Consider the following 23,500-nt stretch of genomic DNA (forward strand, 5'->3'; position numbering starts at 1 on the left):
TCATCAGGGGAGTTGATCTTTAATCACACCAGTCTCCTACATGTTTACACATTTCAGAGGTTTTTCTTAAGTCCTGCCTCCCTCTGCGCTCCGATCTCAATCATTAGGAGGCAGAGCAGGTAGTACCCTGAGGCACAAAAATAGACTCCCACGAAAGCCTCTCTGACTGATGACTAATCTATATTTCGATACTGCACCGTCCAAGTTCTTCCTGCGCCCTCCCCTCCATCTGCTGTGTTTTATTAAGGTTGATTGCTCTTTGAAAAACTTGGTGAGTGGATCAGAATTGGAAGTACTAGCTGTCATGTATGGATTTGACTGCTACACCTGTGCTTGGGTACAGTAATATATGCATTACAACACATATTGGCTTTCAACTACAATTAGTAATTTAGGTCAGAATACAAACATGGTAGCAAGAGCCAATGCAGGACCAATCTTCCCAACAGCCTGTAAATCTGGGCTGACATCAGAGAGATTAAGGTGCTGTATCAGCACACTTTCACTGTTCCCAAGCTGTACTCAAGCTTTCACAAAATATAGTGGAAAAACACAGTGCAGTGTGACAGTGCTGGTACAGTGCAGCACTCTGAAAAGCGTAAGTGCACCTCATCAGCTTCAGTCAGAAATAAGAAATAATCAGCTGTTGATGGTGATGACTGCTTCTGCATTTGGCACACTACTCTATGACAATATGCTGTCAGTTATGGGGGGCTTTTTTTGTGTGTGTCCCTCCATTCCCTGTCATGACTTAGCAGTGTTTCCCTATCTTTTGCTGACGTTGCAGAGATGAAATGGGAGTGGGGAGAGTCAGACACACTTTTTTTTGTGCCGGCAGTTTTAAAGGATCCCCTGCTATTGATCAACTTTGCTGCAGTGTGTAAATCAGAAAACGTCGTACACATTAGCTGTTTTATTCAATAGTTATCACTGTCACAGTGTCACATTGCCAAGAGGAAGATCAGATAAATGAAACTGTGATAATATCATGACACTTAGCTTTTCCATCAGCATTGAAGTGCTGTCTTGGTGTTAAGACTCTTGCAGCCTTGTTTTTCCCTGAAACCCAAATAATTGTTTACCTTCATCCATCCTCACCAAAATAGACTGCCTCTTAAAAATATCCCTCCTGAATCTGCATGCCACACACTTAATCATAAGCCTCAAGTAACCCGGGGATGTTGCTGGATGACAAGTGGGCCTTCGCTCCTGGCTCTCAGCAGCAGTGATGATGGAGTATCAGAGTGGTACAAAATGCCATAGATTAGAAGATGTGTGGCAAATGGAGCCACAGTTAACCAGAGTACCAACAGGGCCATTTGATTACCAACACAGTACCAGTAGGGATATTGCACCTGGTTGGTTTGATAGCTTATTTATCACATTGTTTATTATGGACCTGGACATTTATTAAACGTCTAAGATCTAAACATTTATCAAGCAGACTTAATTCAACATACAGAGAAGTTTAACTTTAATTAATTGTAACTACAATCCTGTTGATCCTCAGATACAGGAAAAGCATTCAGATACAGGGCTTAAACCCATCTAGATTGGTATTATATACATTTTTAAAGTGTATTCAGTACTCATAATTCCCATGCATCAGTAGCAATTTTCTACATTTTTGGAAGTCTGGTAAAATAATGATAGGAAATTTCCTAAAATGGGAACAACTAGAGAACCAAAACTGGAGGGCTTCACACCAAATTGACAAATGAAGGCAATGAAGATGCAACCAATGCCAGCTTTCTTCTAATTGTTTGCATCCCTGATAAATGAAAAAAAAAACATCCTAGTGGTGTAACACACACAAATACTAGGTAACACATTATACATTCCTTCAGATAATGAAATTAAATTTGATAAATTGCTTTTCTTATTAAACTAAGTTTGTGAGTGATGTAAAGAATACTTCTGTCCCACTTGAGTCCAGAATTTCTCTTGTATCAGTTTAATAAAGACACTGGCCTTATGTCAATATATGCTTCTATGTGCAATCATACATTACAGACTCCATACACCATTACTCATATCACCATTACATTTAGTTTTGTACCTCTCTAAGAGCTAAGCAGCTGTGCGTGGACCGCCACAGAGGCGCTGTCCATGGTGCTGCAGTTATGCGCCTCTATGTGGAGGAGGCGTATAGATTACTATATATAAAAATGTTCCAGTGTAAGAATACATTACTCCCTGGTATGAGTCAAATGGTTTGGCCTCATCGACAGACTCCCACATGACATTTTTGAAATATGTTTTGGATTGTAAAGTCACTGTTAGAATTGTGCCAAAATTTCCAAAAAAACAATTTAATATGTATGTATTTGATGTCGATTGAAGCCTATTAATTGTATAAATCTAGGGATCTAATTAACATGCGGTAGTATCTGCGAATAGAAACTGCATTTCTAATAAATACCACACATGTCCAAAAATGTCCATGTCTACATACAAGATGCGTCTTTGAAAGCAACATCATATGAAACACACGCTTTACCAGATCGCCAGAACCAGGCTTATTGGCTTTTTTTTTCGATGTATGGCGCATGGTTGTTTAACCAACAGTTACCCGACCGTAGCTCTGACTTAATAAATAATTAAAGTGGACGGAGGGGAGCTGCAGCTGATTTGCTGATGTCAGGGAGCCAGTGCAGCATTTCATGGTGCAGGGTGTAAACGCGCGGTGCCATCTGCCTCGATCGGTGCTCTCAGAAAACCTCACACATGCAAGCCCGGCAAGAAAGATGCTGCCAACTCTTAAGATTTGGGCATTATTTTTTGTGTCGCTGTGCTGCCTGTCTCAGCCGGGTCATATGAAGAAGCCTTTCCGATGTCCTTCAACATGCAGCTGCTCCAAGGAGTCTATCATTTGCGTCGGGTCTAATTATGTCCCCAGGATTAGCCCCAACGACATCAATTCTTTGTGAGTAGCCTTCTTGTATGATGTTTATTAAACAATACATGAATAGGCAATGCGTGTGTTTTTAATATACACAAATATCGCCTTATTAAGTTTCATTTCAGTAGCCTTAGGGCTGTTCTATAACATACACCCTGTATGTATGTATGAGCTGAGGCTGAAAGGTATTACAGGCGTGTTTCTTTATGTTTATCTCTGCTTCTTCTTCTTTCAGGAGTATCGTCAATGGGACTTTCTCTGAGGTCAAAGAGGCAATGTTTTCTCACATGCCATCTCTTCAGCTACTGTAAGAGTATTTCAACTGCTTCTCATTCTGTATAAGATTTCATGGGTCACCCTTACCTTGTAGAAAAGGCCTCTATTTGGAAAATAAATAAATAAACTGATTTTTCAAATGTCATTTCAAATTCAGATTTCAACTTGTGACTGTCAGCTGTGGATGTTTCTATTGCCTCATCAAACTGTGTAGTTCAATGGTGATAGTCTTAAACTGCAATACACACCACAAAACACACATTACACATAAATGTTATACTAATGTCTCGGCATGTAGTAACATGAATTAATTAATTTGATTCCATTGAAACATAGATATGTGCCGGGAAATCTTCTGTATTGTTGCATTATTTAAGTGCATTTTGAACCTATTGCCAGGGATATAATCTGGATATAAATCAAAGCACAACAATGGAAATCTAGTCATGCTTTCAAAGCAACCCCAAGCTACCCTGCACTTAAAATAAGCCATTAATCTTATTCTTCTTGTAGTGATTGCTGTGAAGTCAGCATAATAAACAAAGGCGTGGCAGGTACAGAGCATTTGACCGAAGTGATGACACTTTAGGATTTACAGTTCATGGTTAGAGTCCAGCTGCTGTCATGGTTTACTTTTTACTTTTGTATCACTTATGCAATAATGACATTCTCACTATATGAGGAGTAATAACTTAATACAATAGAAGAGGCCAGGGAACCCATGTGTGTTGTATAATGTTTGTTTGGTAAAATGTGTAGTTTATTACATTTAGTCCTAACAGATTGCATTAATATGGTGTTAGAAGCCATAAAAATAACCAAGTTGTATGATTATTAAACTTTCCAGTCTAGATTTCACAAGTGTGTTGGCACTGGGAATTCGAGTCAGAGCATTTGGAGTTGGTGCTATTTTGGTTACTGAATGTATTGTGTTGTTGTTAAGCAAGCTAATTCACAATTTGTAAATTTGTATTTTTTCAGAAAGAAGTATAAAACAGTACAGCATGTTAGCAGCCAGCATTTGCTAAAATGTATTTCATGATTCGTTACAGGCTTCTGAATTCCAATTCTCTCACAACTATACGGGATGATGCATTCTCAGGCCTTCCACATCTGGAATACCTGTAAGTTATTTTATTGTTTTCTTCACATTAGGACAAAGACATTCTGTGTGTAATAACTAAACATGTTGCGCTTGCTCTATTAATTTAATACATTGCGGCTGGATACATATGCACACTAACAACAGTCTTCTAGGAATGTTTTCATGGACTTGGGGTTATGCGGTTGGATGTTGGTCTCTTCATAAGTGAAAGGGGCAGGAAAGTACACACTGGATGCCCTCTAGTGGTTAATTTGTACCAGAGAGAATCTTTAGACCCATATCTAAAACATACTTTCTATTCAAAAGATTACAAATTTGTATCAGTACAGTTGGTGGGCCTTTTTGGAAAATGTGGTTATATACTGTAGAGCAACTTCTGTTTAATCACCAAGCTTGATTTATTGTTGACCATATCAATTTGACATCATTTTTGTGATTGAAATCCTTATCAAACCAATAAGCATTCATAGCTGTAGAAGCAGTTTCATTGCTGTTCATTAAAAATGTAAATTTGCAGTGGTAATACAAAAATCTTACTTGGCAGAATATGTATTAACTGTGTTTATGTGTGAATGTCACCATAATATTTGGTTTATATTTTCATAAAACTGGATAATTGTAGCTGTATTTCTGAGGGTGCAATATCACTACAAGGAGGTGACTTGATCATGTTCCCTCCCCCCTCACTCACAAAAACAGGTGCTTTTCGCATACATTTGGCTCAAAATACATTATACTTATTAAATACTGACTGTATTGATGTTTTTCATGTATCTTGAGAGACACTGTATGATTAGCCACATGCAACATTATGAATGTGACAAAGGTGATGAAATATAACAAACACTTTATTCATTTTACACACTGACTTTTTCTCAGCATTTTCAAATTGCTACAGTATGCATTTCAATGAACTGCCTTATCCCAAACTCACTCACTAAATCCACTATGTTTTATTATCTTCCACAGGTTCATTGAGAGTAATAAGGTAGAGACTACATCCAAATATGCCTTCAGAGGACTCAGGGATTTGACGCACTTGTATGTTTCAAAATTTTAAATGATTTCCTACAAAAATATTACAATAAATATTTTGTAATATTTATTTCCTGAAAATGTTTTTAATACAGAGCAGGTTGCACGTTTTTAGTGTGTGTATTATCTACACATGTTCACACTGCATATGAGATTTTTTTTCTGATGCTAGCAGTACAATTACACTCTTACTTGGTAACATTAGCTGTAGACCTTATGATTCAATGCTGTTGTATGTAGGTCTCTGGCAAACAACAACATCAAAGCCCTTCCTAGGGATCTCTTCATTGACCTGGACTCACTGATAGAGCTGTAAGTATGTTACTCATTTAAAAGTTGTAAATAAGGGGTAAATAGTGGATTGTCCTTTACTGTCCTCACAATTCAGAATCGTTTTTCCAGAGTTGTATTGTGTCTTCTGTTTTTTCAATATCTCACTTTTCCAACTCACCAACTATATTTATCTGTAGTGCAGTGCATTCAATTCAAAAATATCTTCTTACTTGGCTTTTAGTTTGTCTACTTTAGTTTTTTTGTAATAACATACAGTTCTCATCGTCTACAGGGACCTGCGAGGTAATGCCTTTGAGTGTGACTGCCGTGCCAAATGGCTGATGATGTGGCTGAAGAACACCAATGCCACAGTGTCGGATGTCGTGTGTGCTGGACCTGAGGACTTGAAGGACAAGCGCCTCAATGATATGGCCAGCTTGCACAATGAGTGCATCTCAACGGGTGAGAAACACCTGAGCCAATTGGCCTTGTCTCTACTCTAGCTGACATCAGTATCAGCCAACTTACATGTGACTTACAGCAAGCAGTATAAAGTAAAGGGGAAAATGTTACCTTTGAATGTATCTTTGATTGTAATTTAGAATATGCCTCTCTGCAGATTTCGCCCTTCATCAGTCCGTGGCATCGGAGTCTCTGTCTGTTGACACATTCAGCTATAAGGATGATGTCTATGTGGCTATTGCTGCTCCCAGTGCAGAGAGCTGTATGATTTTCCAGTGGGACCACATAGAAATGAACTTCAGGACTTATGATAACATAACAGGTATGACAGTGTCTTGACAAACTATTTCATAATACCCTAGTTGAATTTTATACTCATGTTTATGGTCCCTTTATTTACCTTGATTTTTATTATTATTTCTTTGTTTGTTTTATCTTTTGAAAAGCATCCTTGGGTTTGTGAAAGGCCCTATATAAATCACACCTATCATTATTGTTATCATTATTATTATTTTCCCTGCTTTTCAGGTCAGTCCATTGTGGGTTGCAAGTCACTTGTTATCCAGGACCAGGTATTTGTCATTGTTGCTCAACTCTTTGGTGGTTCCCACATCTACAAGTTCGATGAGGATCAAAGCAGGTTCAGCAAGTTCCAGGAAATTGAGGTGTCCAAGATATCCAAACCCAATGACATTGAGGCATTCCAGATTGGCTCTGACTGGTTCTTTGTCATTGCTGACAGCTCAAAGGCAGGCCTGTCCACTCTCTACAAATGGAATGACAAAGGTTTTTATTCCTACCAGTCGCTGCATGAGTGGTACCGTGACACAGATGCAGAGTTCTTGGACTTGGATGGGAAGGCCCACCTTATCTTGGCAAGCCGCTCACAGGTGCCTGTAATCTACCAGTGGAGCCGGAGCAACCAGAAATTTGTCCTACATGGCGAGATCCCCAATATGGAGGATGTAGTAGCTGTGAAGCACTTCCGGATCAAGGAGGACCTCTACCTGGCTATGACGCGCTATATTGGTGACTCCAAAGTTCTACAGTGGAGTCCCAAACAGTTTGCAGAGATTCAGGCTTTACCTTCAAGAGGCTCCATGATTCTCCAGCCGTTCTTTTTCAAAGACCGCTACTACCTGGCCCTGGGAAGTGATTACACCTTCTCACAGATGTACCTGTGGGATGATGAGAAGAAACTCTTTGATCGCTTCAAGGAGGTATACATCCAGGCACCGCGGTCTTTCACTGTGGTTTCCACTGACCGTAGAGACTTCATCTTTGCCTCTAGCTTTAAGGGAAACACACAGATCTTTGAGCACATCATCATTGATTTGAGCTTGTGAGGGGTTGTGCCTTATTACCCCTCCTGCAATCGAACGTCTTCCACTAAAAAGATACAGCCATGAAGGAAAAAGTAAGGATGAGAACAGACTTCATGAACTGTTCATTCCTGTGTAGTTTTTTTTGCCACAAATAGGAGCTCAATCAAGTAGTATTTGGATTCCTTTTATTTTGAGCTCATCTTGACTGTGTCTCAATGGCCTTGTCCTATTATCTGTTCTCATGGTATCTCAGACTTTCAGAGGTTCTACCATTTCGGAAAGGCTGTCAGTCAAGAGGAGGGACAATTGGACAAGGCTGCTGGTATTGTCTTAAAAATCCAGCTTACATTCCTGAGGTCGGAAATATTTGAAATATGATTTGAGCTGTTTGGATGTATAGATTTTGCAATGGCAAGTTTGGATATCCCTTGTGCTAATGGTTTTATATGAGGAAAAAATATAGATTAGGACCTGAGAAAGATCATATTACTAGTTTTGTTTTACTCTAATTTGGGGTAACTGAGGATGAAACGGGTGTGGCTTCTCATGTATGTACCACTTACCTCATGTCCTCCAACCCTGTGGTAATGTACTGTATGTTGCCTTATCAGCGCTGGGGTTCTGTGTTCTGATGGGCCTACAGTGCCTCCCTCTGGCCATGATAAAGTATCACACCCCTTGCTTTTTCCATACAGGGAATGTCTTGAAAGCACAAACCTTTAACTAGATACCAGTCATTAGAGTGTAGTTGTTCAGTGGTAAATATTACTGTAGGTGCTGTAGATTATATGGCATACAGTTCAAACAAAAGTGGTTTGTTGTTTAAGAAGGTTAAATATTCAGGACTGGATATAGATAATGCCTTGTTAGGCAGACATATATGAATGGATAGACCCCTTTTACTGGTAGGTACCCTTTTAGTTTAGAGGTACTATACGTGGCAAAATAGATAGAAGCTCTTTTGAATCCATGTAGTAGAAAGGACCTGTGTTTAGGTGATGTCAGGGAAATTAATCCATACAAGTTTGAAAATAACAACTGTTGGTGTACTGACATAATTTAACATTTCTTTATAGTTGATTACTAAAAGGCTTTTGAATGGTTCTTTGACACTGGTTTATCACTGGAACAGATGAGGTCAAAGGTCAAATAAATACATCTGATTGAGGACATAATTTGTTCGTCCAAACATGGAGGAAGCAAAATGTTTATGTAAATATATCTACTCTAGTTTAGAGACTTTTTCAGTCTGTCATTCTGTTCTTTGAAAATACTGAATGTTGACTGACAAGCTACAAAATGTACATAAAACAAGGACTGCAGTGCCACTACCTGTTTGTCTCACAAAAATCAGAATGAAACTTTGCACTTACTTTAAAAAGATGAAATGTAACTGCAGCTTGCAAAAAGCATGACATTCAAAAAAGAGTGTTTGCTTTATTCTTTTTAGATAAACCTAACAAACTCACGAGGTCTTAAAACTCTTCTACTCATTAAGTGAATGGCATTGCAAATAAAAAAAAACATAATGGAATATGCAAGCTTTACAACATGCAGATTATTTTATATGATTTTGTTTTAAGCATATCGAATGTTACTCTCAAAATATACTGTAAGTTTAATAAGTTGAGTATCAAAATAAATGTGTAAAAATATGATTGTGTTTAATCATTTATTGATCATCATGATTGGGGCATATTATCTGTCAATGTTAATTATTTTTCTAAGAATCACCAGTTATCTTATTGTCATTTGAAAGGAAAACTCATGATATAACATTTCTATGATTTTTTTAATGAGGGATCAAATGATTATGTGTTATATGAAAGAGTTGTTGGTATTGACAAACCCACCGAATTACTGCTACGCCTCCTTTTAGCTCTGTTTGGTTTTATGACCCACAACTTTATTGTTTTTTGGTCACTATCACCACCACCAACAGCTTTGTTTGCAGTCACAACAGGCAGCTGTTTTTTATTGAAAAAGCCCAGATGAACCTCCTGTAAGCAACCTACCCAGCGCCAAACTGGTCAGCAGCTAACTGGTTCAAAAAATGAAAGAGAGAGAGATTTGCACATATGGTTGTAGTATATTCTTGCATTGTTGATAAATGTTTGTAAATGTTTCTTTATGGTAAATATCTTGAGTAACATTAACTTCCACTTCTCGCTTTTTTGAAATTATTCTTTTTTATTGACTTGGACATTTACAAACAAAGACAGAACAAAAACGTTCTCTCCACAAACAGGAAATCAGGAAACCAAGAAACAAACTAAAACGTGTGGGGGGAAAGAGAGAGAAAAGAAAAATACAAGAAAAGAAAAGAAAGAAAAGAAGATAAAAAACCAAAGCAAACAAAAGACAAAATAAGTTATAACAAACAAAACATAAAAACACTCAATCACAAAGAGGCAGAAGGTAAGTACAAAATACTGCGTCAAGAGTCAACAGGCATAATTTCTCAGTAATGACTAATTAGGAGTGACTACCCAGTTATTTCTGACCAAGCTAAGTCACTTAAACCCCTCTAAAAAGCCTGGGTTCAAATGTTGAGGAAATTAAAAGATTTGTTTTTCAACCAAAAGCGTGATGCTTCAAAAGGAATAAGTTCCATTACACTCCTGATCCAATGCGAGATAGTAGGGACAATGTCCAATATCCAGTGAAGGAGGATACATCCCCTCGCACTAAACAGCAACACCTGCAGCAACTTCAGTGAGGGGGGAACAAGGTTCACTGCAGTGGGCTAAACACCCAAAGAAGATAGGTTCTAATGAAAGCTTCTTAAACATATCAATTTCCTTACACTCTTTATACCAGAAGTCAGTTACAAAAGTCAAAGATACACTCTCTCAGTTTAATTAAATCAGACTTATTTCTCTTTTAACATATATGTTTCATTAGTTTCCACTTGAAGCTGTTGCTCACTTGGTAAGAGGTGTGCGCCACGCGTTTTTCCCATATCTGTATCAGTAAATCTCTGATCGATCGAGTGGTCTATGTAAGAAAGCCGTGAACACGCACTTATCTGAATTACTTACACCTGGGGGGTATTCCAGAAAGCGGGTTAAGTGGAAAACTCAGAGTATGTTAACCCTGAGATGAGAGAAACTCCGTGTTATCCGTTCCAGAAAGAGAGGTAAGTGAAACTCTGAGTCGGTCACCATGGTAACTGACTCTGTGAACATAACCTGCTCGCTGGCAGGTTTTCTTCCATACGGTCTTCAGAAATATACCGTCTATGGTTTTCTTCAAGAAACCCTGAGTTTCGACCTGTCTCCTCTTACCTGAAGCAAGCTACATGGATGGTCCGTTTCTTCGCAATCTGATAGATAACGAGGCAGAATTAATTCGCAATGCCTTATGTCAGGAGATGTATTCAGAGCTCAATTGTATGTGCTTTCATTCATTTCATGAATATCTTTTATCCCTGGTAATTACACTCAATCATTTCTTAACATTCTCCGGCCATATCATTCTTGTTAATCTTATTTTTAGGAAGTATTTTATTTAATGTTCATGTACACATTGTCACATTTTAGTCTTAAAATCAATGACTCCAAATATGTATAACTATAATAGTGTAAAATGTTAATCTACTAAGCAGAATATTAGATGAGAGGACATAGGTGTTAAACAGCTTTCTGTTGGGGGTTTAACACTGAATTAGTATTTACTTAAGTTTAATAACCTATAGTTTTCATAGTATTCATAGTATTCAGTATTCATAGTTGACGTATACGTCAACTATGAATACTGAATAAAAAGCGAGGTAAGGTAATAAAAGCGAGGTAAGCCCAGCAAAATGTGCCGCCTACTTTTCTGAATTTCATTTTTAACTGCTTCCAAATACGTTACACCACTTTTTCACCTGTATGCTACAATTTTAAGTGAGGCAAGTAAGTCAGCTTAAGCATTGACTCGGACAACAATTTTCTCCCATGCTGCTTCTCTCTCCTTACCGTCTGCAGCGGTGGTACTTTTTGTGAAATATATGATCATATTCACCACAGGCCTGCAGGGGGAGCTCCAGTTCCAGTGAGTTGACGTAATTTGAGCTTGTTTTCTCAGCAGTTGCCATGGTGAATCAAGGTATCGGGGCTCCACCTTATATAAAGTCTATGGGCTCCACCCATGGCTCCACCATGATGGCTTAATAGCATACTGTATAAAGCTTAATAGTGATCGCACACGCGCCAAACTCAAGGTGAACACACTCAGAGTTGATTGAACTAATTCAGATCAGCTGTTCTGGAACCGGATACTCAGAGTTTTCCATCTCAGAGTAGCTAAACCAACTCAGAGTTCAGGGTTAGACTCAGAGTTTGTTGAACCTCCTACCTGAAATACCCCCCTGGTTTGACATATTTGCATATCCTCATCCTGGATTGGCATACGTGCAGCAGATTAAGCCAGAATGCATTGATGATATTTTGTCGAGCCTCGCTTTTTCATTTATCCTGGATTTCTTAATTCTACTTGTGTTTAACAGCCCTCGGTCGTTCATTTTATAAGCATAGGATGTAGCTAATGCTAAATGGATGGAGCAAGAGACAAAGAGAGAGATCACTCACATCATCAGATCAGAAACAGTTTCACTTTTAGTGGCAGGAAGTTGAAATGCGTGAGAGAGACAGTGAGAGTATCGGTGACAAGAAAACTTTTGATGTATGATTCATACTAACAGCGGACACCCTACTTCAACATTGTAAGTACATTTTCCCATATTCCCCCAACATCTAACTCGTTGGTGTTTCTTAATACAAACACACTCATGCATGTCTTAAATCACAGTTATTCATAGCCTATTTAATTCTTATGGTTACGTTACATCGTCATAAGCACATTTCTGTGAACTTTTAATTAGAAAAATATCAAGATTTCATTGTTGTTTAAGACAAACAATTGCTTATCAAGATTTCACACCTCTGCAAGTTGGAAGTTGAATCCTGTTTGCCGGCCTAAAGGAGGAAGTTGGGCAGAGGCGGGGCTGGGACAACTTCAGTCAGGGAATTTGACGCCATTCTAGATCACTCTTTTCATGCAGACTTCTAATTTTGTATTCGAACCCTATTTTTTGATATAACGGTTAAAAGAAATTTGGGAGTGACCAATACGTTTTCTATTTGAATAGTATTTTCATTGAAAACCCTGTATTCAGATGTTATAGCAATGGGTGAACCTTCAAAAAAATCAGAAGCAGAAGAAGAAAATCTACTGGCATGTGTAGTCCTACTTTGAAAGAAATGAAACAGGGCTGTATGCAGGCCTATTTCAGTCCTACCTGTGTGTATAGAAAATAAATAAAATGAAAAGTAAACGCCGTTAACAGGGGGGCTTCCATTCTGTAATGTGATGCATTGTATGCACCTTATGTCAATGCACTTTTCTCGTCATGTTATGTGTTATATGTACTGTAGCAGCCAAGACAAATTTCCTTCGGGACTAAATAAAGAAATCTTGATCTTGATCTTGATTTTGCATACATGTCTGTACTTGACTGAGTGAGTCACAGCCCTTGTGATAAATGTACAGTACAAAACTGCGTGTAGCCAAATAGATGGTTTCTGATTGAGGTACCCAGGTTTTAAGATATACACCTGTGTATTAGAGGTGTAACAGTGTACAAAATGCATGGTTCAGGTTTATGGTCATGTTTTGTTTTTGGTAAATGAAAAATAAAAGTACAAGTACCCAAAAGAGTGACAGCCCAACCCTCTCGGAAGTTTCGGGAGTTTCCTGCATATTGATAGCGGCCCCCTAATGCAGGCAAATCATATACAATCTGGAGCGAGCGAGAAAAGCGTGCACGCTCTAGAGTGACTGCGTGTGTGTGATTGATCATGTATTGGAGGGAGAGGGAGAGAGTGTGGTTGTGTGATTGTCGATGCAGTGCAGCGTGTGAGAGAAAGAGAAAGCGTCCTGATTGCTCTGTGTTGCTTAGTGATTTGAAAAATAAAAAGAATAGATATTATGAACCATCAAACTTAAATTATTTTCATATCTGTCTGGCTATTTGTTTTAAGTTTAAAATGCCATCAAATGTAACAGTATTATCATAATTGTTTTCCCACAGTATACGCTGAGGCAGTATCATCACACAGGATGTCACAGTTGCAAGTGACAGTCCTAGGGGCAGAAGTCCCAGGAGAAACACATCCTGTCATACAGTGTATATTTAACAACGACCTCAAGAAGCTTAAAAAATTACTAAAGGACAATGACATCAATTCTGTATACCCATGCATGGAGTGTAAGGATTATATAACCCCACTGATTGCTGCTGTTGTAAATCACAACAAGGATATTTGTATTTTCCTTCTACATCAGGGTGCCAACCCAAATAAGACTTCCCAAAATTACTTGACACCTTTGCATTATGTCTCAATTTCCAAAGCTCCAATTATGTTTGAGAGGAAATTGCTTGAAGCCAAAGCTAATCCAAATGGATGTGATATCATGCCATTCACACCACTGCAATCTGCTGCCCTTAATGACAGGGGGGATGTCCTAAGAGATCTAATCTCTGCTGGCGCACTGATAACATTGTTACCTGTAGATGATCCTGAACATATGATTCACAATAAGAAAATATGTCAGATGATTCACAACCTTGCATCAAAAGGAGATGAACTCTGCTCCAAAATCAAATATTTTTTTGATATGGAAGTTGCTGTGTATAAGAGAACACCTGAAGAAGTGTTCAAAACTTTTGACAGTCACATGCTGCGTGAGCATCCTCAGAACCATCTCACCATGATTGAAATCCTCTTCAATGTTAATTTGCCTGACAAAGAAAAATACAGCCAGGAATGTATTAAATGGTTGAACAATGGAAATCTGAATTCCTACATTACAGGTACAGTCAGTCGCTTTCCAAAGATTCCCCAGGATCATGTAATTCTGGCAATTGATAGTTTACGTACTGTGTTCTGTACAATGGAAGAGATACCAAATGAGCAAGCACTGGCTATAATCCCCCAACTACTGGAACAGGTTTGCTCATGGAACGGACCTGAGACATGGAAAGTTGTTCTGCAAGCATTATTTGTGATAACACAGAAAACAAAGGGCACTAATGGCTGGGATCCCAACTTTATTGAAAAACTATGCAAAACTGTTGCTCCTTTTGGAAAGAACCACCACTCCTCTGAAGTGAGAGTTTACACATACAGTGTATTTGCAAACTTGCTTTCAGTTAAACATGCGCCTAAAATCTTCACATCAGTGGGTATAACTTTAGTGCCTGAGGACATACTTGCATATGCAAATATGGAAATGAATGACACGCTGAAAAAAGGGCTCAAACGATTGAAAGATCATTTCAGTAAACCAAACTCAGAACATGAAGACTGTACACAGTCAACTGAACCCAGCAAGAAGAAGAAAAAGAAGAAGAAAAAGAAGAAAAGGCCAGAAAATCAAGAAGACACCAATGATGAAGTTTGCACTCCTGCAACTGACCCAACAAGAGTTTCTGTTGTGGAATCAACTTCAAATGTTAAGCCGTTCAATAGTACTAATTCATCAACAACACGCAAATGGCTACAAACCAGCAAGAGATGGAAGGAAAAATTAGAGAAGCTGGTTAGTACTGATGAAAGTAAAGTCAGCAGAATTAAAAGTATCATTTATGTGAATGATGCAGAATTCCGCATCGCAAAGGGAAGTGATGGTACCGAAGTCTTCTTGGGTCTGAGAGATGATGGCACTGAAGTTGCTATTAAGAGAATGTCTAAATGCAACTATCAAGTGTTGAAGAATGAGGAAGGAATTCTGCGACTACCAGAGCTAGATCATCCATCTATTGTACGATACATTGATGCTGCGGAGGATGACAACTTTGGATATCTTGGTCTTCAACTTTGTGAATACACTGTGGAAGACTATATCAGAAATAATGATAGCAGTCTGCTGATAAAGAAACTGGTCTATGAGGTCATCAACAGTTTAAGAGTTCTTCATTGTAAAAATCCTCCAATTCTCCACCGGGATCTCAAACCACAGAATGTTTTGATTGGTAAGACAACTTAAAATCTGAAATTGCGAAAAAGGATACAGCATTTGAATTTATGATAATCATACATCATTTGGTTTGCTTATTTTCTTTATTTTAATTGCCTTGCAGATGTTAATGGGAGGGCAAGACTAGCTGACTTCGGCATAAGCAGACGGTTACCTAAAGGACAAACAACTTTGCGTACAGGCAGCGCAGGAACAAAATGCTGGATGGCCAAGGAGACTTTAGCAGAAGAAGGTGACATACCATACAAATCAAACACAGACGTACAGGTCAGTTTTTTCTTCTACAAAAATTACATTTTCCAATGACAGCTTGGCTCCAACCCCCCCAATCCTCTGTAGGATAAGCTGTGTAGAAAACAAATGAATGAGTAACATGTTCTGTTCATTCTTAAGGTGGCAGGGATGCTGATTTATTATATCCTCTCTGGAGGACATCATCCATTCGGCGACCTATCCTTTGAGTGTGAGTTTAACATTTACCATGGGAAGTACAATCTGGACCATGTTCAAGATGTGGTGGCAAAGGATCTCATCGAATGGATGATCAATGAAGAACCAAAGAAGAGACCTAAAGTGGAGGAATGCCTGAGTCATCCTTTCTTCTGGACCAATGTCATGTGAGGAAGAAATGTTGTTTGATTCAAATCTAATGTCTTGTAAACTAATTTTCTATTTTCCATGTGATGGCATTGTCACTTGTTTAGTTGGTTTGCAACATTGTCTAGGAATTTGCTGTACCAATATCCATACAGTAAATGTTGAAACATTTCACTCTGGATCAATATACCCCAATGACTTTGGCGATCTTCTGACTAAGCATTTGTCATTTGTTTATGTATAACAACCAAGCTCTATGTCACAGAGAAATAAAATATATCAGTCAGTATATGAGTGACTTTCCCTCTAATGCCACAACATTTGAATTCATCCTCAGCTGTACCAAATCTCATGGCAACCCTCCCAATACTGTTAAGACATTTCTTTCTTTTCCAGACCATAACGTGTTCACAAAATGTCCTGCAATGTATCAGGCAGTTGTTGAGATACTTCACTCTGGGCCAAAGTGAGCAATGCCATCCCTAATGCCATGCTGCCACTATGACTAAAACAAACAAAACCCTGTACTTTCACTATAACTGATTTGTGAGTTACTTGAAATCTCTTATCAAGCTGACTCATTTTAAAATGAGAACCATGTAAAAGGGTCTTACATTTACATTTGATGGCTGTATTTTGTTCAAGGTATAATGCTAACAGATTGAGGCCTAATCTACATGTTCCAGCCAAAGAGTTAGATGTTGTTTCATTTGTATTTTAAAACAGTGTGTTCAACTTTTACAGTACAAATAAATCATTAATAATAATAACTGTTGTGATGGGGCGACTGTTTCCATCTCTGATACCATATTTAATCAAGTGTTATTCAATATTATTTTAGAATAGTTTTAGGTTGTGTTCTGCACTTCTGTTGAATTTATGTAGACTAATGTACAACTTTTTTCAGGAGAGTAGAATACCTAAGAAGGATTGGTAACAAAGAGGAGGCAGCAAACTGTCGAAAGGCTGACCAGGAAATGGTTTGTCGCCTGGAAGAATGTGCTGGAGATGGATCCTTCAAACTGTGGAAAAATAAGGTGACTCCAACATGAAAACCTTTAACTTCTAAATTCCTTGGGTTCCTCCTGGGTCAAAATTGACCTGTTCTGGTTTGGCTGTTTATAAAGCATAATGTTTAAGTTATGTGTTAGACCTTTTCAGTCCACTTTATTCCAACTTATTACACAGGTTTTACACAATGTTTTGGAATTAATGGCCAATAGACCTTATTTAAATGAAAGTATATCACATTTTCAAGCTATAAAAGCAGAAAATATTAAACATTTTAGCGAAAGTTAAGATCAGAGGAAAATCTGATGATTTGTTGATAGATTATCACTGACTGGTATATGTCAAAGTTTAGTCATGATACTGTTTTATAACCATTTCAAAACAGTATTATGACTTAATGGCAGTACATAATCACACCACGTCAAAACTGGTCTGAGGAAAACAGGAGAGTTAATTCAACTTCATTACTAACTATTTTTGATGCTGCAGTTTCCACCAGAGTTGGTCCAGAAGATGGATGCCAAGAACAAAACCTACCCTGAAAACACGTTGGGATTACTGCGCTTCATACGAAATCTACATGAGCATTAGTAAGTGAAACTCAAAGGTTGAATACTGTACATTTAGAAATTCAGTAGGCAGAGATCTCACATTGGCTGGTATTGCAAGACTAGTTATTCCATATAACTGCAACATCATTTTTTCAATTCTCTAAGACATTTACAGTACTGGTTAAATTTGGACACCTTTGAATGAGAGGGTGTGCCCAAACTTTTAGAATACTTTTAGAAATTTTTTAGAATAATGTGCATATCCTCATGAAATAAAATTTCCGAAAACTGTAAAACGAAACTGTAAAGTTGTTGTTTTCCATTTGCAGTGCCAAAGATGCAGCCACACTTGACCTGATGGAGATGTTTCCTGATCTCTTTGGATGCGTTTACAAGTTTGCAAAGAGCCAAAGTTGGAATTCAGAGACCCCTCTGAAGGAGATGTTTCGAAGAGAAGACATCTCTACCAGATTTGAAAGACTGTCTGTAAACCATGAGGAGCATGTTAGTTTCCCAGTTCAGGAGTCTCAGGCCAGTGACTTGAAGTAAAGTTGATTTCAAAAGACATTTCTGACTTAAAGAAAACCATTCAAGAATCTAATAAGAGGAAAAAATATGAGACATTTAATTTTCATAGTGAGTAGCATGTCCCAAAGCAAAGGTACATGACTTTTATGGATCATTATTGCTATACTAGGGATGTTCACTGAACTTTTGTATTATGTAAGTAGTCACCATTTCCCAAAGTTAATAGTAAGTAGTCCATTAGAAAAATTTGAAGGACTTTTTAAAACTTGTCAGATTTTATACTTTATTATTTTACTCATTACTCTTATTACTTACTCTTATTTTGCTCATTGTACTGCACTATTTTGCTACGTTTTGGGATGGCTTTGGTTTCCAGCTACTTTGCATTTTAAACCTCACATGCTGATCTATCAACAATGTAAAACCCTGAAATTAATGGAAGATAGCTTGTTCTTTTGATATTTTGCTTGTAATACTTTTGATTATATTTTACTGCTGATATAGATATTTTTTTTATTGTAGCAAAATGTATGCTTTTTAACAGTTGTGCTTCATTATTTTACATGATGCAGAAATATAGTTTATTCTACTATACATTAGATATCAAACGGAAAGGAAAATACATTAGAATGGATGTAATGAACTGATAAATATCAATTCCTGTGTAGTTTCCTGTCACAAATAAAAGTCAGGTCAAGAAGTGTTTGAAATCCATTTAGTTTCTTAGTTTCATGTCCTATGAGCTCTCTTCACAACCTGTCAGACTGTCAGAAGGACCACCATTTCAGATTTTGCAGTCTGTTTAATACTAACTGTAGCAACTATTTCTAGATCTTTCTTTTCTAAACTTGTTCTGTAACTACATAATAATGACGACTGGAGATTGTTTACGCCAGGGGTGTCAAACTCATTTTCATTCAAGGGCCACAAACAGCCCAATTTGATCTCATGTGGGCCAGATCACTAAAAAGATGGAAGGACGGAAGGAAAAGAGGGATGAGAAGGAAGAGAATACAGGAACGAAAGGAAAGATGGAAGGAAGGAAGGAAGGAAGGGAAGATAGATGGAAGGGAAGGAAGGAAGGAAAAGAAAGAAGAAAGGAAGAAGGAAACTGGGCCGGATTGGACCTCTTGGCGGGCCGGTTCTGGCCCACGGGCCGCATGTTTGACGCCCCTGGTTTACGCGTTGAGCTCGGCAACGGTAAAACACTGTGTTGCCCCACCATCGCTTGTTTAATTACCTTCTTACATAACAGTATAATACAACACTTCCTGAAACTAGGGATGCCTCACAGGGCAAAAAACTACAGAAGCCGTCTAAGGCAAAACAAATATCAGTGGTAAAATGTAAGCCTTAATCACCAAAATGTGAAATTATAGTTCTCAAAATTTAACTGAAATATTTCTTTCACGTATGACAACAAGTAATACTATGCAACAAAAAAGACAAATTATAACTTATAAATGTCGCTTACACTAACCTCTGTAATGGTTTTATACCCCAAGCAATTACAGATTGTATCACTAGTTCTGTTTGGTGAAACTGCAGATGAAACAGTCTTGGTTGCTCCTGTATGTTCCACTTATGTTCCTTATGAGAGCTGAGCTTCTGTGATCTGATGTGCACACAGCGCCTCCCTCTGGCTGTGATAAAGTATCACAACAATTAGCTTTTTTTCATACAGGAAATATCTTGAAAACTGAGATCACAGTTGGTGTAGTTGTTTTCTGTTTAATATTACTGCGGGTGCTACAGATTATATTGAATTTAGTAAAAATGAAGAACAGGTTTATTGCATTAGAAAGCAAAATATTCAGGAACACCACCATAAATTAATTTTCTTACGTATTTCAATTATCTATCTCAGTTCAGCAGTCCCATATTTGTGCAAATGTATGTAAATATGGCTGGATAGTAAACCTTACTGTATGTTGAGTATTTATGTGTGAATCCAGCAAAACCTTCCAAACAGAGATTTAAGGAAGAGATCCATGGAACAGTCCATAAAGGTATCAAAATAAATGTGTAAAAATATGATTGCACGTTGTGTTTAATCATTTATTGATCATCATGATTGTGGCAAGTTTTTTGTTATTTTTTTTTAAGAATCACCAGTTATCCAAAAAATGAATCAGTCATTTGTAAGGAAAACTCATGACATTTGTATGTTTTTTTTAATGAGGGATCAAATGAGTATGTGTTATATGAAAGAGTTGTAGGTATAGACAAACCCACCGAATTATAAACTGACTCTGCTTTACCTCTCAGCTCCACAGAGAGTTTTAGCATCTTTCGGCTTAATGATTTGGTTTTATGACCCACAACTTTATTGTTTTTTGGTCACTATCACCTCCATCAACATCACCACCACCATAAGCTTTGTTTGCAGTCACGACAGCAGTTGTTTTTATTGAAAAGGTCCAGATGAACCTTCTGTAAGCAACCTGCCCAGCACCAAACTGCAGATAATCAGCAGCTAACTGGTTAAAAAAGTGAAGTATTTAGCAGCTAAAGTACCACATATTTTCCTGAAAGAGTTGGTTGAAATTAAAAGAGAGTTGACAGGGGTGATGAATATTGGACTTGCATTCACCTGGTGGCCATGAACACAAATTCAATACAATGCTAATGTTGCTTCATGTTTCTTTACTTTCACCATGACAACTTCATAGGGTGATATTAATGTTGTTCATGTTGTTTCGCTGCCCCCAAGTGGCCAACTCAATTATTGCTTTTAATATTGATTTATGGTAAATGTCAAATGTAAATATATAGTCTCTTAACTGTCATACTTCTACTGGTAACTGAAACTTTCAAGCATTACTCATAATATTGTAGAGATGGCAATAATGTCATGAAGGAGTTCATGGTAATTATCTGACTATAGTACTAATAACAGAAAACTTTTTGGCAATAGTATGTGTTCCAGTTCAGTCATCCCTTGTAGATATCAACACCCTCTTGGCTCAGTCATACTTTAACACCATAAAAAATACTCACAATATGACTTTAGACACCATTATTACATGAGCACCATACAGTATAATATTTAATATATCCTTATCCAAAACTCAAATCAGCATGGTTCCTCTACATTGTACATGCTCACTGGTTTGACGTCAGTTCTATCTGAATGTAATAGCCTGCTTTAATGGATCATACTACAGCAGGATTATACAACTACTGTATGGACTTTGACCCATTATCAGTGGTGAACATATTTTCCTACCTTACATCAGCTTGTGACGGTATATCAGTCGTTCTACTGTTCAGTTTTTTTTTCTAGTGACAGTGTTAGGGAATAAAGGGATTGGTTAATTATTTCTAGATGGCACAAAGAACAGAAACATATTTGAACTGGTGTTTAAGAAGTGCTGCACAGCTGCATTGCATGCTTATCCAGTGCTTGCTTTATTATTTGCATTGTCTTCAGTAATATGTCTCCTTAAAGTTGTATCCCAAGTTAACCCACACACACCAAACACTCCAACCATTACCTATTAATATACAGACATGGTTCACTTTAAGTATCCATGAATTTTAGACCAAATGCCAATATTCACCACTGCCCATAACAGAGTAATTATAATTAGTTACATACTTGCTTGTTTATATATCATCATCATCAGTCAAGCAACAATGCATCAAACCTGTCCTTCAACTTCTAAGCACAGGATGTAATGCTGTAAATGGGCAGGGAAAGAGACAAAGGGAGGAAGAACACTGACTTTATATAATCAGCGACAGTTTCACTTCTTTATGGTGGGAAGTTGTGGTGAATGAGAGAGACAGTCAGAGAGACAGTGTCAGTGACAAACAGAGAAAAAAAACATTTGATGTAAGGATATAACTCATACTTACAGTGGACAACCCACCTCAACATTGTAAGTACATTTTCCCATATTCTTACAACATCTAACCTGTCAGTGCTTTCTTAATACAAACATACTCATGCAATTCTAAAGTCATTGTTATTCATGTTTAACTGTTATAGTTAATTTACATCATCATAAGCATGTTTCGATAAACTAGATTTAGTTAACTTAATCAAAAAAACACACGTTTTATTTTTTCAAATGAGACCAACAATTACTTATCATCATTTCACAGATCTGCGCGTTGAAAGTTAAATCCTGTTTGCCGGCCTAAAGGAGGAAGTCTAAACAGTCAGTGAGGGTAAGGTGTGGTACACTTATGTACAAGTTATATCTAAAAACATCAAATCATTAGCATTAGCAATTATATGATTTACAAGTAGTGTTCACTCTGAACTGTGTTTTTTCTGTCCAAATTAAATGACCACTCAACTTTTTTCAACTTGCATTACATTAATCGTGGGACAGTTTTTTTATGATATAATGAAATGATTTTGCATACATGTCTGTATTTGACTGAGTGAGTCACATTCCTTGTGATAAATGTACAGTACAAAACTGTGTGTAGCCAAGTAGATGGTTTCTGATTTAGCTGCCTAGGTTTTAACATCTGTGTGTTTGGGGTGTAATGGTACACAATTTATGGTTCAGTTGTACCCCGGTTTTGGGTTCATGGTTCTGGTCTTTTGTTTAGAAAAATGCAAATATCCAGCAATGGTTCATTGGTTATAACTATTGATGACAGTTTAGTTTTGCTGATGTGGAATAAGAACTAACTGTATTAATTCAAAGTAGCACCAGTTCCCAGTGGGATTAACCGTTCGGCATATCAGAATAAGTGGATTATTAAACTATTTTAACAATAATTGTTTGACTCATGCAGCATAATCAAACTGAGCAAAGCCACAAACCAAACCTCCTGTACCGAACACACACACCATTAAACTGTAATTATCTAAATTCAATGATGGTAAATGGAATTTCGTTTCCCCTTTTCAAAACTTTGAAAATTTGGAAAAATAAAATAAAATACACATGATGAACCTTCAGTCTTAAATATATTTTCTGGATGCTTGTTTAAAGTTTAAAATGCCATCAAATGTTGTAACGGTAATATCAGAATTGTGTTTGTTTTTGTTTTTTTCACAGTTACTTTGAAGCCTAGATTTAAATATCATCATGCAGTGATGTACAGTACAGTACAGTTGAAAGTGACCCCAGTCCCTCCAGGACAAACACATCCTGTGATATTGTGTATATTTAACAACAAACTCAAGAAGCTTAAAAAATTACTAAAGGACAACGACATTGATGCTTCCTACCCATGCAGGGAGTGTAAGGAGTATATAACTCCACTGATCGCTGCTGTTGTGAAACACAATGAGGCTATTTGTACTTTCCTTCTCCGTCAGGGTGCCAACCCAAATAACGTATCCCAAAATTGCTGGACACCCTTGCATTATGTCTCAATTTCCAAAGCTCCAGTTGCACTTGAGAGGAAACTGCTTGAAGCCAGTGCTAATCTAAATGGATGG

General features: G+C 37.5%; 2 protein-coding genes across 2 annotated transcripts; both read left to right on the plus strand.

Annotated features, from left to right (window-relative positions):
- The first annotated feature begins 2,323 nt into the window (after positions 1-2,323).
- Positions 2,324-8,240, plus strand: lgi2a (leucine-rich repeat LGI family, member 2a). Its single transcript, XM_053343837.1, has 8 exons — positions 2,324-2,926; positions 3,138-3,209; positions 4,231-4,302; positions 5,253-5,324; positions 5,559-5,630; positions 5,884-6,053; positions 6,211-6,375; positions 6,582-8,240. The coding sequence occupies exons 1-8, from the start codon at positions 2,664-2,666 to the stop codon at positions 7,397-7,399; spliced, it is 1,704 nt and encodes a 567-aa protein (XP_053199812.1). The 5' UTR covers positions 2,324-2,663; the 3' UTR covers positions 7,400-8,240.
- A 5,801-nt stretch (positions 8,241-14,041) lies between these two features.
- On the plus strand, positions 14,042-18,111 carry LOC128383459 (serine/threonine-protein kinase/endoribonuclease IRE1-like). Its single transcript, XM_053343078.1, has 7 exons — positions 14,042-14,237; positions 15,027-15,398; positions 15,507-15,670; positions 15,797-16,020; positions 16,908-17,037; positions 17,501-17,601; positions 17,892-18,111. Exons 1-7 carry the CDS (start codon positions 14,042-14,044, stop codon positions 18,109-18,111), a joined length of 1,407 nt encoding a protein of 468 aa, XP_053199053.1.
- The last annotated feature ends 5,389 nt before the right edge of the window (positions 18,112-23,500 follow it).

Source organism: Scomber japonicus, chromosome 22, assembly GCF_027409825.1.
Source record: "Scomber japonicus isolate fScoJap1 chromosome 22, fScoJap1.pri, whole genome shotgun sequence".
Classification (NCBI taxonomy): Eukaryota; Metazoa; Chordata; class Actinopteri; order Scombriformes; family Scombridae; genus Scomber; species Scomber japonicus.

Coding starts and splice junctions, on each gene's coding strand:
- LOC128383459 (XM_053343078.1), top strand. CDS start 14,042: ATGGAAGTTGCTGTGTATAAGAGAACACCTGAAGAAGTGTTCAAAACT. Junction 15,671..15,796: donor AATCAAACACAGACGTACAG/GTCAGTTTTTTC, acceptor TTCATTCTTAAG/GTGGCAGGGATGCTGATTTA. Junction 17,602..17,891: donor CGAAATCTACATGAGCATTA/GTAAGTGAAACT, acceptor TTCCATTTGCAG/TGCCAAAGATGCAGCCACAC.
- lgi2a (XM_053343837.1), top strand. CDS start 2,664: ATGGTGCAGGGTGTAAACGCGCGGTGCCATCTGCCTCGATCGGTGCTC. Junction 2,927..3,137: donor CCCAACGACATCAATTCTTT/GTGAGTAGCCTT, acceptor TTCTTCTTTCAG/GAGTATCGTCAATGGGACTT. Junction 5,631..5,883: donor CTGGACTCACTGATAGAGCT/GTAAGTATGTTA, acceptor CATCGTCTACAG/GGACCTGCGAGGTAATGCCT.